At 38.6% G+C, this 15,041-nt stretch overlaps 2 protein-coding genes across 7 annotated transcripts in view; both read left to right on the top strand.

The window, feature by feature from the left end:
* setdb1.S (SET domain bifurcated 1 S homeolog) overlaps positions 1 to 10,282 on the top strand; it is a 47,743-nt gene extending 37,461 nt beyond the window's left edge. For all 6 annotated transcript variants that reach the window (XM_018233430.2, XM_018233431.2, XM_018233433.2 and 3 more), the window contains 8 exons: positions 1,811 to 1,980; positions 2,586 to 3,100; positions 4,709 to 4,737; positions 4,815 to 4,944; positions 5,795 to 5,960; positions 7,655 to 7,854; positions 7,988 to 8,076; positions 9,695 to 10,282. In XM_018233430.2, coding sequence (XP_018088919.1) covers positions 1,811 to 1,980; positions 2,586 to 3,100; positions 4,709 to 4,737; positions 4,815 to 4,944; positions 5,795 to 5,960; positions 7,655 to 7,854; positions 7,988 to 8,076; positions 9,695 to 9,812 — 1,417 coding nt within the window. In that variant the 3' untranslated portion in view covers positions 9,813 to 10,282. The remainder of the gene's footprint in view (positions 1 to 1,810; positions 1,981 to 2,585; positions 3,101 to 4,708; positions 4,738 to 4,814; positions 4,945 to 5,794; positions 5,961 to 7,654; positions 7,855 to 7,987; positions 8,077 to 9,694) is intronic.
* Positions 10,283 to 10,497: 215 nt separating this feature from the next.
* LOC121397558 lies at positions 10,498 to 12,939 on the top strand. The gene is made up of 2 exons (XM_041574434.1): positions 10,498 to 12,582; positions 12,696 to 12,939. The coding sequence occupies exon 1, from the start codon at positions 11,586 to 11,588 to the stop codon at positions 12,486 to 12,488; it is 903 nt and encodes a 300-aa protein (XP_041430368.1). The 5' UTR covers positions 10,498 to 11,585; the 3' UTR covers positions 12,489 to 12,582; positions 12,696 to 12,939.
* Positions 12,940 to 15,041: the final 2,102 nt, after the last annotated feature.

The raw sequence follows: 15,041 nt of genomic DNA on the forward strand, positions 1-15,041 counted from the left end.
ATAATGTTGCTTCATGTATTCATATACTGATAATGTTGCTTCATGTATTCATATACTGATAATGTTGCTTCATGTATTCATATACTGATAATGTTGCTTCATGTATTCATATACTGATAATGTTGCTGTGACACTTGCAATTTTACAGCCATCTGGTTGCTAGTGTTTAAAGCGGGAACTATCACAATAATATAAGCTTCAGCATACTGAAATAAGAAACTTTCTAACTATACTCAATTAAATATTTTGTACTGTTTCTGAAATAATCAAGTTGATCTTCACTATCCCTCTCTCAGCATCTGTTTCTCTTCATTCTCTCTTCATGCAGCAGTTGGGTGTCAGATATTCATTGACAGTTAGATCCAATATATCTTATAGGGGGCCTCCTTTTGCCTAGAAGATGTATTAGAGCTCACTATTAAACTCACCAGACATCATGTCTCTCTACATGCAGAATTTGTGCAAGAGGCAGTTATTTTGTTAGATCTTATTGGTACTGGAATCAGCTATTTGAGTGTAGGGACGCACCAAGTCCATGATTCGGCCTTTTTCAGCAGGATTCTGATTCGACCAAATCCGAACCCTAATTTGCATAAGATAATTAGGAACGGGGAGGGAAATCTGACACATATTTTTTACTTTACTATTGCTATTATGCAGAGAGACACAGGATCCTCAATACTATGACTGGTAGGTAAACAAGTTAGGGACCGCCATATGGGGTTTACCTTGACGTGGTATGGTGGCTTTTTTCAACTTTATGATCATAACTTTGCAACTAAAACCCCTGTCTTTGTGAACACATGCATTTGCATATCTACTAAATTACTTAGACAGGGGCCCAGGGAATGTGCACTGACCCATTTGGATATGTCAGTAGCACTTCCCTTATACTTCTATATATTTTTACTTAGCAATGCGGGTGCTCCCACAACCCCCCTTGTGTATTAGGGAAATCTGACACCCAACTGCTGCATGAAGACAGAATGAAGAGAAACAGATGCTGAGAGAGGAATAGTGAAGATGAACTTGATTATTTCAGAAACAATGCAGAATTTTTAATTGTATTTAGAAAGTTTCTTCAGTATGAGGAAGCTTATATTAAATTAGCAATTTGGAAGTCAGCCTATCAGATGTATTGTATAGGGCTTGAATTTTTATAATTTAGGTGCATCGATCAATAACTCCTGACAAGCAGGTGGCATTTTCAGTTGCATGCAGGAAACTGAATCGGAAGGCTAAACATTTACACCATGTATAAGCTTCATCCACTTCAAACACATATTCAAGAGTCTCACGTTTCAAGTCTGTTGCTTTGCAGCACATTGCACACCCTACACACTCCACCAGCACACTTGTATACATTGACCAAAATCATACTGGCCTCCTGAGCCCTCAGCTGCTTATTAGCTTTCACAGAAGTCACATTAAATGCAAATGGAATCAAGGTTCTTGTTGCGGCTTCAGTATAGGATATACAGTAGAACCCCCGTTTTACGTTTTCAGGAGATCAGAAAAAAATGGTGTCAAATCCAGGGAAATGTGTTGTGCATAATATATAGGTGGGACCACAAAACAACATGTAAAATGAGGGAAAACTTAAAATTAGGGGATGTAAAATTGAGGTTCTACTGTAGTTTCAATTGCAAACTTCAACTTGTTTTTTTTTTATTTCGTTGTATGGGTTGTAGTCTTTGTGTCGTCAATGCTTTACCAATGCACATACATACATTCATACATTCTGGATTTTTGTTTCTGTCACATGCTGTTAATTTATTTTTTTTTTAAAAACTCCTTTCTTTTCACCTAGGGTGTACGAGTGCAACAAGAGATGCAAGTGCAGTGCTAATATGTGCAACAACCGCCTTGTACAACATGGGCTCCAGGTGCGCCTCCAACTCTTCAAAACCCAAAACAAGGGCTGGGGGATCCGGTGTTTGGATGATATAGCAAAAGGCTCCTTTGTCTGCATCTATGCAGGTACCATGGGCTTCTACCAAGGGGAAATTGTTATTTTTAAATGTGCAGGACTATTAAAGGAGAAGGAAAGCTACGGAAGCAGATTATTGCCAATAGATTAGCCACAATAGTGAAAGCTAGAACACTATATTTATCTGCAGAATGCTTTACCATACCTGAGTAAACCGCTCTGAAAACTCTTTGTTTAGGATAGCAGCTGCCATATTAGCTTGGCGTGACATCACTTCCTGCCTGAATCTCTCCCTGATCACTCATAGCTCAGATTACAGCAGGGAGGGGAGAAGGCAGGGGGGAAAGGTAGGGAGGAGCAAACTGAGCATGCTCAAGCCCAAGCCCTGGAGGTTTAAGCTGAATACAGAAGCCCATGTGTGCACAATAGAAGGAAAGAAATGCGGTGTTTCTTTTGACAGAGGACTCAAAGCAGCATTACTTTGTTGGTTTGCTGGTGTATTTATATAGACCTTTCTGTTAAAGCTACTTAGTTTTAGCCTTTCCTTCTCCTTTAAAGGAAAAGTAATATAGTTGCATGCATGGCTATCCATTTAAAAGAGCTTCCATTTAATAAAGCTCCATCCTTGAGGTTGATTTTGTGTCCTCTCTTGCAGGTAAGATCCTCACAGATGACTTTGCAGACAAAGAAGGTCTGGAGATGGGTGACGAGTACTTTGCTAACTTGGACCACATAGAAAGTGTTGAGAACTATAAGGAAGGCTATGAGAGCGACGCCAAGTCTTCCTCTGATAGCAGCGGCGTCGACCTCAAAGAGGACAACGAGGAAAACAGCGGCAGCGATGATCAGGACGAGTCCAACGACAGTTCAGATGACAATTTTGGCAAGAACGAGGACATCACAACCAGCTCAGTGTGGCGCAGTTATGCCACCCGCAGAACAACAAGAGGCCAGAAGGAGAACGGAACGTCGGAGACTGCTTCCAAGGACTCTGCTCTGGCCCGACAAACCAGTCGGGATGAGACCAATGACTGCAAACTACCCGAGGAGACCTCCAAGAACAAAGTGGCTTCCTGGCTAAGTTCAAACACCATGGCAGACTCTATTATGGACTCTGACAGTAGGTCTTCCCTAAAGATGGGAGATGCACCAGAAGCAGATAAACCTAAGGTGAGAGGTTTGTCTGAGAGACCCAATCCATTGCTTTCATCCATTCTTGTGCAAGAATCTAGTCATCCAATCAAGTGGCTGAATGGTGCAGTGTCTAATTATAACATTATGCAATATGTTTGCCTGTTGTATAATGGCAAATAAGTATCTTATCTAGCAGGTTACAGATTGGCTTGCTCCTAGTTATTAGAAATTTTTGGAGTCTTATTCGGATTTGTAAAGGTTACATTTTAATAGAAATAGTTTGCATAGGTACCATTTTCCAAGATGCCTGTTACTTTTTTTTACTTTTTTTTTTTTTGTTAAGTTGAATTGTCCTTGGCTCAAATCCTGGTTACTGGAATATCAAAATATTACTGTATATATATATATATATATATATATATATATTGAATAAAGTACCCCCTTTGAAAATTATAAGGATATTATAAGCTTCGTCCTCGTGTTTTTAGACAGGTCATGGAACTCCGAGTTGACTTCTAATATCCTTGTAATTTACAAAAGAGGGTACTTTATTTATTATAATACACAGGTTTTAGTGAGTCATGTGACAAAAATGACCACTACTCACCGTTTATAACTGATAACATCACTAGTCACAGTTTATAAGGATATAATTTATAAGATAGTCATGGCTTTTGTGTATTATATAGTGAATAAAGTACCCCCTCTTGTAAAATATAAGGATATTATAAGTTACCGAAGAGTTTCATGACCATATAAAAACACGAGGCCAAAGGCCGAGTGTTTTTATACAGGTCATAGAACTCCGAGGTAACTTCTAATATCCTCATATTTTGCAACTGGGGGTACTTTATTTATTATAATACACAAATTTCAGTGAGTCATGTGACAGAAATTACATCAGAACTCACCGTTTATAAGGATATAATTTACAAGATATTCATGGCTTTTGTGTATTATAAGATATATAGATATATATCTAATTGGTCTCCAGGCTCAGCACCAGTCCATTGCTGTCTCGGCGACTTGCAAGAATCTAGACATCCAATCAAGCGGCTGAATGGAGCAGTGTCGAATTATAATATTATGCAGTATGTTTGCCTGTAATATAATGGCAAATAAGTATCTTATCTAACAGGTTGACTTGGTCTTAATTATGATTACTAGGGATGCACCGAATCCACTATTTTGGATTCGGCCGAATCCTTCACGAACGTTTTGGCCGAAAACCGAACCCTAATTTGCAAATGCTAATTAGGGGTGGGAATGGGAAAAAAATTTTTACTTCCTTGTTTTTGTGACTAAAAGTCACGTGAGTTCCCTCCCTGCCCCCAATTTGCATATGCAAATTAGGATTCGGATGGGCAGAAGGATTCGGTGCATCCCTAGTGATTACCCATGAAAGTGCCCCTAATTCACCTATGCAGGTGGGAAGAAGGGAGGGAAATCTATGTAGGGTAGTGTGTAGGGTTTTTTTTTTTAATTGGAGGTTTATTAGTTCTCCTCTTATAATCAGAAAAGCTGCAATAACCTTAGGAGTATCCACCCCAGTAGTCCAGGCACCTGAGAAGTGTGTCTGTGCATGGTTGGTAGTCCAATGTTGGGGGAAAAAACAATCTAAACTGTTAATATATCTCCTTTCAGGAATCGGAAGAGGCGAGCAAATACCCAGGGTAAGCATGCAAATAGACATATACCCTTTGTAACAAGCAACGCTGTCTGTGCAGCTGACTGTCATCTCTCGCTGTAGGCATGGAGAAGGAAACCGGATGTACGGCTACAATCCCGCTCCAGCCAAAAAAGATGGCGTGCGACGACCCGTTAGCAAAACCGCATTGCACCAGATCAGGCGGCAGTCGAGCTCAGCGCAACCTACCGATGTAAGAACCTTTCCTTGTCACAATTACAGCTTTACATGGGCCGGCTAATCACAAATGCACAATATGCTCACTGTTTGTAGAATAAAGAAATATACTCAGAATATGATGCTAATGCCTATGCTTTATTATCCAGAATAAAGATAGACCTCTCTCTCTCTCTCTCTCTCTCTCTCTCTGTATTAATATGATAACTTTTTTATAGCCAATATAATGAATTTTGTAACCGCAACACCACCACCTGCTGATCATTTGATGTAACATTTAAATGCATTTAAAGACCTAAACCTTCAGAAGGAAAATGTTCCGATGTTACTTTGCTCAAAAAACAGATCAGAATCCTCAGATGCCCTTTCTCATCTCCTTCCAGTGCAACTTCAGAGCACTCTTCTGTTTTCCTTCTGGAGGTATATCTCTTTGACTGTACAGTTAAATCAACAGATTAGCCCGTGGCGCTGTTACAAAATTGATAATATTGGCAGTTGATAAATTATTAAAGTAAAATGTAAATTGCCAAAGTGCTTGGTAAAGCACCCTTGGCAATTTTACATTCTTTAAAGAAGGAAAGGTTAAAAGTAAGTAAGCTTTATCAGAAAGGTCTATATAAATACACCAGTAAACCCTCATAGTAATGCTGCTCTGAGTCCTCTGTCAAAAGAAACACGACATTTCTTTCCTTCTATTGTGTACTCATGGGCTTCTGTATCAGACTTCCTGTTTTCAGCTTAACCCTCCAGGCCAGGGCTAGGGCTTGAGCATGCTCAGTTTGCTCCTCTCTCCCTCCGTGCTGTAATCTGAGCCCAGATGACTATTTGGCTGGATTATTGAGTTTTATTGTTGCTGTTTCCCTTAGGAAGTTCTGACCCTCTCCAGCAGCTCAGAGAGTGAGGTGGGAAGTGGGACCAACGGCAGCAAAAAACCTGCTGCTCAGGCCACAGCAAATGACAGTGACGATATCCAGACAATCTCATCTGGATCTGACGAGGAAGAGGAGAAGAAGCACGTAGCTACTAATGCAGGTGAGTGCTGATTCAGGCACGTGAGCCAATCGGAGCCATTGTTATTACACGTATTTAATGGGGTGGTTCACCTTTAAAGTAACTTTTAGTATGTTATAGAATGGACAATTCTAAGCAACTTTTCAATTGGTTTTCATTATTTATTTTTTTTATAGTTATTTGCCTTTTTCTTCTGACTCTTTGCAGCTTTTCAATGAAGGTCACTGACCCCTTCTAAAAAGCAAATGCTCTGTAAGGCTACAAATGTATGTTTATTGCTACTTTTTATTACTCGTCTTTCTATTCAGGCCTCTCCTATTCATATTCCAATCTCTTCTATTCAAATCAGTGCATGGTTGCTAGGGAAATTTGGGCCCTAGTTACCAGATTGCTCAAAATGCAAGTTGAAGAGCTGCTGAATAAAAAGCTAAATAACTCAAAAACAGCAAATAATGAAAACCAATTGCAAATTGTCTCAAAATACCAATCTTATTATCATACTAAAAGTTATCTCAAAGGTGAACAACCCCTTTAATGTTTTGCTTTTCAGGTAGTAATTGTTTATTATCCTCTTGTTGTACTGGGGCTATTTAACTTTCTATGTAGCTGGGGGCTCCACAGTTTTGTCTGTACAGGTATGGGATCAGTTATCTAGAAATTAGGAAAGGCCGTCTCCCATAGACTCCGTTTTATCCAAATAATCCAGATTTTTAAAAATAATTTCCTTTTTCTGAGTAACAATAAAACAGTAGCTTGTACTTGATCCCAACTAAGAAATAATTAATCCTTATTGGCAGCAAAACCAGCCTATTGGCTTTATTTAATGTTTATATAATTTTATAGTAGACTTAGTATGAAGATCCAAATTACGGAAAGATCCATTATCCGGAAACCCGTTATCCAGAAAGCTCTGAATTATGGAATGGCCGTCTCCCATCGACTCCATTTTATCCAAATTTTTAAAAATGATTTCCTTTTTCTGTGTAATAATAAAACAGTAGCTTGTACTTAATCCCAACTAAGATATAATTAATCCTTATTGGAAGCAAAACCAGCCTATTGGGTTTATTTAATGTTTATATGATTTTCTAGTAGACGGGGAGGCACATTTATCAAAGGTCGAATTTAAAAACTCCCCTAAACTCAAAATTCGAGCAATCGAAATCTATTAATCAATTTATAAAAAAAGAAAAAAAGCTTTAAATCTCGTACAACTCCAAATTAATCCCTGAACCTCTCCCATTGACTTAAACAGCAATTTGTCAGGTTTTAGGTGGAGAATAATTGAATTTGAGTTCTTAAAGGGCCAGTGTATGATAAATCTCAAAAATCGAATTTGAATAACTCCCTAGTCGATTTTGAGTGTTTTGACCATAAAAAAATTCAAATTTTCAATTCGACCCTTGATAAATCTGCCCCTTAAGGTATGAAGATCCATATTACAGAAAGATCAGTTAGCCGAAAAATCCCCAGCATTCTGGATAACAGGTCCCATACCTGTACTGGGGTCATGAGAGCTCTGCTTACAGGCAGACCATCTACTCATTATGTCAGTTCATTCTGCTCACCTCTAAATGAGCAAAAAAATAAAGCTTTGTATTATTTTAGGGTTTGGCTGAAAGAAGTAAATTCCCACAACTACAATGGCTAGAAGGTGTGGGAGGAAGATTTATAATGCTTTACATTGGGGTATTTAGTTCTTTTTGTCTATTCAGGACCTGTAAAAAGACAAGTGGCTGTAAAATCCACCCGAGGCTTTGCCTTAAAATCCACCCACGGGATCACTGTGAAAACCAACATGGCGTCGGGTGAGGGAGGAGTAGGACGCCGGACCACGCGACAGTTCTTCGATGGGGAGGAGTCCTGTTACATTATTGATGCAAAACTTGAAGGCAACTTGGGTCGATACTTGAATGTAAGTTCCATTCATGTGACGGCAGATGCTGAAAATGCCGCTGAATTGGCCTAGACCAGTGGAATTCTCATAAATGATATCTGATTGGCCCAGTAATGTTATTACATCTCTTTCTTTCCATGTCCCATTACAGCATAGCTGCAGCCCCAATCTCTTTGTACAGAATGTGTTTGTGGATACACATGATCTGCGCTTCCCTTGGGTGGCCTTCTTCGCCAGCAAGTAAGTCGTTGTCTCATCATTTAGCAGCCTGAAATGTAATCCAGTCTCCTGCCACTAGATGTCCCCATACTGACAGTTCTGTGGTCTGTGTAGTATTAAAGGGGTTGTTCACCTTTAAAATATGCTGTAGCGAGTGATATTCTGAGGCAATTGGTTTTCATTTTTTATTGTGGTTTGAGTTATTTAAAGGGATACTGTCATGGGAAAATGTTTTTTTTTCAAAACGCATCCATTAATACTGCTGCTCCAGCAGAATTCTGCACTGAAATCCAATTCTCAAAAGAGCAAATTTTTCTATATTTAATTTTGAAATCTGACATGGGGCTAGACAGTTTCCCAGCTGCCCCCAGTCATGTGTTTTTTGTGCTCTGATAAAATTCAGTCACGCTTTACTGCTGTACTGCAAGTTGGAGTGATATCACCCTCCCAGCAACCTAACAACAGAACAATGGGAAGGTAACCAGATAACAGCTCCCTAACACAAGATAACAGCTGCCTGGTAGATCTAAGAACAACACTCAATAGTAAAATCCAGGTCCCACTGCGACACATTCAGTTACATTGAGTAGGAGAAACAACAGCCTGCCAGAAAGCAGTTCCATCCTAAAGTGCTGGCTCTTTCTGAAAGCACATGACCAGGCAAAATTACCTGAGATGCACCTACACACCAATATTACAACTAAAATAAATACACTTGCTGGTTCAGGAATGACATTTTATATTGTAGTGTAAACCGTGTAATAAAAACTACATCATAAAAATCCCTTAAACTTTTTTCAATTTCATCTGGTTGCTAGGGTCCAAATTACCCTGCATTGATTTGCATAAGAGACTGGAATATGAATAGGAGATGCCTGCATACAAAAGATAATTAAAAGTAGCCATAGCAATAAATGTGTATCCTTACAGAGAATTTGTTTTTAGAAGGGGTCAGTGACCCCTATTTGAATGCTGGATAGAGTTAGAAAAAGAAGGCAAATAATTCAAACTATAAAAAAAAAACAAAAGAAACAATGGAAAAGTTGCTTCGAATAAGCCATTCTATAACATACTAAAAAATGTACTCAAAGGAAAACTATACCCCCAAAAAGAACACTTGAGCAATAGGTTTGTTTATATCATATTAAGTGACTTATTAAAGAATCTTACCAAACTGCAATATACATTTAAGTAAATATTGCCCTTTTACATCTCTTGCCTTGAACCACCATTTTGTGATGGTCTGTGTGCTGCCTCAGAGATCACCTGACCAGAAATACTGCAGCTCTAACTGTAACAGGTGTTGAAGCAAAAGACAGAACTCTGTCTGTTAATTGGCTCATGTGACCTAACAAGTATGGTTTATGTTTGTGTGCACTGTGAATCGTAAGATCCCAGGGGGCGGCCCTTATTTTTTTAAAATGGCAGTTTTCTATTTGATTACCCAATTGCACATACTACTAGAAAAGTATATTATTATGAAAATGGTTTATTGACATAAAGCAGGGTTTTTACATATGAGCTGTTATATGCAATATCTTTTTATAGAGACCTACATTGTTTGGGGGGATAGTTTTCCTTTAAAGGTGAATGACCCCTTTTAAGAGTTGGAGATTCACAGTTGTCTCTTGTCTCGTAGGAGGATCCGCGCTGGTACTGAGCTCACGTGGGATTATAATTATGAGGTTGGCAGTGTAGAAGGCAAGAAACTCCTGTGCTGCTGCGGATCCACAGAATGTCGTGGGCGCCTCCTGTAAACTCACTGTAAAGATGGCAGCTAAAGGTCATGACACTTCACCCATAGTTATAAGCCTTTCCTTTTAACCTTACATCTCTCATCTTTTTTTTTTTTTTCTTCCCCCTGTTAAATTATCACAACCCCCTGTAAGTCATCACACTGTCCCCATATGTAATAAAGGGCACAAAGTTTGCCCAGGAGCAGTAACCCATAGCAGCCAATAAGATGTTTGCTTTTAAACAGGTGACCAGTAAATGCTACCTGCTGATTGGTTGCTATGGATTATTGCTCCTGGGCACACTTAGTGCCTTTTATTACATAATAATGCCCAGAACACTCCCCCTGTTTATTTGTAGCTTTAGCTAGATGTTTGATATTTTTTACCATGTTTAAATAAAATGTAGTAAAAGGGTTTACGTCCCTTACTGTCTGGAATGAAAGAATTACAAGTGTTTGCTGCAGCCTGAATAAATGTAAAATACACATTGAGACGCTCATCTTGCCTTTCCTGCTGCTTCACTGAATTCAATCTGACCATCAGCAAAGGTAATGTTCACTGAGATAAGATATATATATATATATATATATATATATATATATATATATATATATATATATATATATATATATATATATATATATATATATATATATATATATATATATATATATATATATATATATATATATATATATATAATATCAGACAGTGCCTGCACTCGGTCATAGACGAAGCCAGAGGTGCACGACCAAGTTTGTAGCAATATTGAAAAGAAGGTCAGCACACTCTGTATATTCAAGGTGAAAAAAGTGTTGATTTATTCACACATCATCCGACGTTTCGGTCCCGCATGGGGACCTTTCTCAAGGATACAGTGCAATAACAAAGATACAATTAAATACCCACCCCCCAGTGTATTTTGGGCGCCAAAAATGATGTCACCAGTCCATATAAGGCATGTAAGTCCATCTCTGTTTCAGTTTGCCTTTTTTTTCAAACAGTTGCAATATCTCTTTTTACCACCGGGTGTCAGTGTCCAATCCAATAGTGTATGACTGTGTCCATATAGTTTGCAACATTGTGAAAAAAATATATAAGACTTAAAAAAAAGACTTAAAAAAACTGTATCATTTTACATACAGACAATAAAGGATACTGTTTCTACTTACACAGCAGTAAATACATTCTTTCTTCACATGGTTGTTAGCATTTAATTTCTTATGGAGCGGAAAACACAGCACAACACACCTGCATCCCTCACGATAGAGGCATTGAAGCAGTAAAAGGGCTAGTAACTAACAATTCCAACTATAAGGGTCCACCAGTTGAATATATGTTGCAGCTTCTTGAATTTGTGCTGCACAAAAACTACTTCAAATTTGAGAGATTTCTATTTACAACGCACTGGCACCGCCATGGGTTCAAGGGTAGCGCCAGCCTATGCCAATGCGTATATGTATGAATTTGAAAGCAAATATGTATACGGTCATGATCTCTTTAAAAAGCATGGCAGTTTTTATAGGCGCTACATAGACGATCTGTTTTTTTTTGTGGACAGGGCCTTCTGAACAGTTGGAATTGTTTGTACAATCACTCAATGAGTTAGACACACCAATCAAACTCACTTCAAATTATAGTTCACAGCAAATCAGCTTCTTGGATGTCCAAATCTATAAGTGTAATGGGGCCCTTCAGACACGGATTTACACGAAAGATACTGACAGAAATACACTTTTGCACTATACAAGTCACCACCCTAGGCACCTTCTTGACTCACTCCCCAAGTCTCAGATGATGAGGGTGGCCCGTATAGACAGTGACCCTGAACAGAAGAAAATTGACCTTGAGAAAATGGGCTTGAAATTCCTAGAGAGGGGTTACCCACAATCACTGATCAGACAAACCATGGACACTGTCGCATTAATGGATCGTGAGCAGTTGTTACAGAAAAAGGTGCATCACGTAGAGGGTGGTGATATGAAAGATATGTATTATGTCAGTAAGTTTAATCCCCATAGTAGGGACACCAAGAGGGCTGTGATGAACTACTGGGAGATAGTGGCTAGTGATGAAGTGATGGGGAAAAGGGTCCCACACAGGCCGAGGTTCAGTTATTCTAGGAATACTAACCTCAAGGAACATTTGAGTCCCTCTGATCCAGTGGGCAAATATGCTCAAACCCCAGTACAACACTTCTTAACACCACGCCCCGGGGTGTATAGGTGCACAGGATGTGTTGTGTGTAACACCTTGATTTTGGGCACGGAGTTCAGACATCCAAGGACTGGCAAAAGCTACAAGATCAGACAAAGGATGACGTGCACAACCACCATGGTTGTATATATCATCAAATGTCCATGTGGTCTCCTCTATTGCGGTAAAACCGTGAGGCAGCTAAAAGAAAGGGTTAGCATGCATAGGGCGAGCATTAGGGCAGCGTTAGATACTAATAGGATTATTGATCCTAGTAAACAGGACATTGCCCAGCAGCCCGTGGCCAAACACTGGCGTGAGGCCAAACACAGTCCTGCCCAGTTTAAATGCATGCCCATCGATCATGTACCTAAGCCGCCAAGGGGTGGTGACATTGAGAAGCTGCTATTGAAAAGAGAGGCTTTCTGGATCTTTGAACTAGATTGTGTAGCCCCCAAAGGGTTAAATGGGCAACTACAACTAAACTGTTTCCTAACCTAACTTGGTTTTGTCATATTGACAGGTTCTGTGTTTTCCGCTCCATAAGAAATTAAATGCTAACAACCATGTGAAGAAAGAATGTATTTACTGCTGTGTAAGTAGAAACAGTATCCTTTATTGTCTGTATGTAAAATGATACAGTTTTTTTAAGTCTTTTTTTAAGTCTTATATATTTTTTTCACAATGTTGCAAACTATATGGACACAGTCATACACTATTGGATTGGACACTGACACCCGGTGGTAAAAAGAGATATTGCAACTGTTATTTGAAAAAAAAGGCAAACTGAAACAGAGATGGACTTACATGCCTTATATGGACTGGTGACATCATTTTTGGCGCCCAAAATACACTGGGGGGTGGGTATTTAATTGTATCTTTGTTATTGCACTGTATCCTTGAGAAAGGTCCCCATGCGGGACCGAAACGTCGGATGATGTGTGAATAAATCAACACTTTTTTCACCTTGAATATACAGAGTGTGCTGACCTTCTTTTCAATATATATATATATATATATATATATATATATATATATATATATATATATATATATATATATATATATATATATATATATATATATATATATATATATATATATATATATATATATATATATATATATATATATATATATATATATATATATATATATATACAGTTGTGTTCAGAATAATAGCAGTGTGTTTAAAAAAAATAAAGCTCCTTATACAGGTATGAGATCCAGAAAGCTCCGAATTACGTTAAGGCTCTCTCCCATAGACTCCATTATAATCAAATAATCCAGCTTTTTAAAAATGATTCCCTTTTTCTGTGTAATAATTAAACAGTCGCTTGTACTTGATCCCAACTAAGATATAATTAATCCTTTTTGGAAGCAAAACCAGCCTATTGGGTTTAATGTTTATATAATTTTCTAGTAGACTTAAAGGGCATGTAAACGAGAATTCGCCAGGGTGATGGCACTCGCGGCGCTTCGTTTTCCGAAGTTGCCTCTCGAGGAAACTTCAGGCGACTTTGGAAAACGAAGTACCAGGCAAACAAAGTGCTGGCAATTTCTCATTATAGCCAGTGGGAAGGCAGATCAGGGAGATTGTCGCCCAGAAGAAGAGGCGATTAGTCGCCAGGCAACTAAATCTCCCCATGTGCCCTTACTCCAACTCCAGCTGCAGGGACAAAGATCATGGAGTCAGATTTAAACAGATAAACTGGGATTCTATTTGGAGGATTATTTTGCTGCAGCCACTGATTCTGCAGAGTTGGAGAAAGTTTGTATTAAACAATACAAAAACTATAAAATCCACATTAGATTACATGACAACACAGGACCCAGTGCAGTCTGTATATTCTGATTATTAATCAGTCTTGCTGTATCGGCTTCTGGCAGATATTATTTGACTTGTGCTGTTTTGATCATTTATGATGATCCCTAAGCAGCCCAGACCACACTGAGCATGTGCACAGTCTTGGTCTTGCAAAGATGTTTAACAAAGTTACAAGATGGTGACTCCCTGTGGCCAACTTTGAAAGCAGAAATCATTTGTTTGATTAGGCTTGTGGTGCAGTAAGTTCATGTTTATGTTTAGTATACAAAGTACAACATTTCTAGCCTTATTCTATTTTAGACTTCTCCTTTAAGGTATGACGATCCAACTTACAGAAAATCCGTTATCCGGAAAACCCCCAGGCCCCAAACATTCTGGATAACAGGTCCCATACCTGTACCGCCATAGATTAGATGGACAATGCCCAGTCAAGTAATTCAGCAGCCAATTACAACAGGTTTTGCTGATCCACAATACAAGGATAACTACAAGCCGGGACACCCCGAACCTTTATATAAAGTGAAGTTTTCAATTCTTTCTATAAATACTGTGACTGTAATGAGCCTGATATTAAACACCAGCAGCAGCATTATGGCATCCCTATCCCCCTGTTCCAATTACTGGATAGATGAAATAGCAATTGCAGCTTATGTTGTATGCAAAGCATAGCAGGGACTGGGGCAATAGGGTGACAAGAATTAATATCCTATATCCAGACATGTAAGGGCACAGCTTACTGCAAGGCATGGAGCATTTCTTCTGGATACAAATGCATGCACGGGAGCTGCCATACTGTAGCCTTGGCTGAGCTATGTGTTACATGACAGAGAAGTCCACAAACCATTACAATATAGTCAAATATGTATTTACACATATTAAAGGGATACTGTCATGGGAAAACATGTTTCTTTCAAAAAACATCAGTTAATAGAGCTGCTCCAGCAGAATTCTGCACTGAAATCTAATCCTCAATCCAGTTTGTATGGGACTTGTTTGCTCTTTTACAAATACAAAGAATTTTTCTCCAAGGCATGCTAGGATAAAAATTCTTTGTATTTGTAGATTCTACCTCTGTTTGGTCACTAGAGGTCTCCAGGTATGCGTCTTCATAGTATTTACTGAGTCTGCTCCCAATTTGATCTTTATTGTTTGCTCTTTTGACAGTCAAACTCCATAATAACCATGATGCTTTTAAGGTGTTGCATCGTGTCTTATAGAAACTTTTT

This window comes from Xenopus laevis, chromosome 8S (assembly GCF_017654675.1).
Source record: "Xenopus laevis strain J_2021 chromosome 8S, Xenopus_laevis_v10.1, whole genome shotgun sequence".
Classification (NCBI taxonomy): domain Eukaryota; kingdom Metazoa; phylum Chordata; class Amphibia; order Anura; family Pipidae; genus Xenopus; species Xenopus laevis.

Excerpts from the sequence above, each read along its gene's own strand:
- LOC121397558 (XM_041574434.1), top strand. The coding sequence starts at position 11,586 with ATGATGAGGGTGGCCCGTATAGACAGTGACCCTGAACAGAAGAAAATT.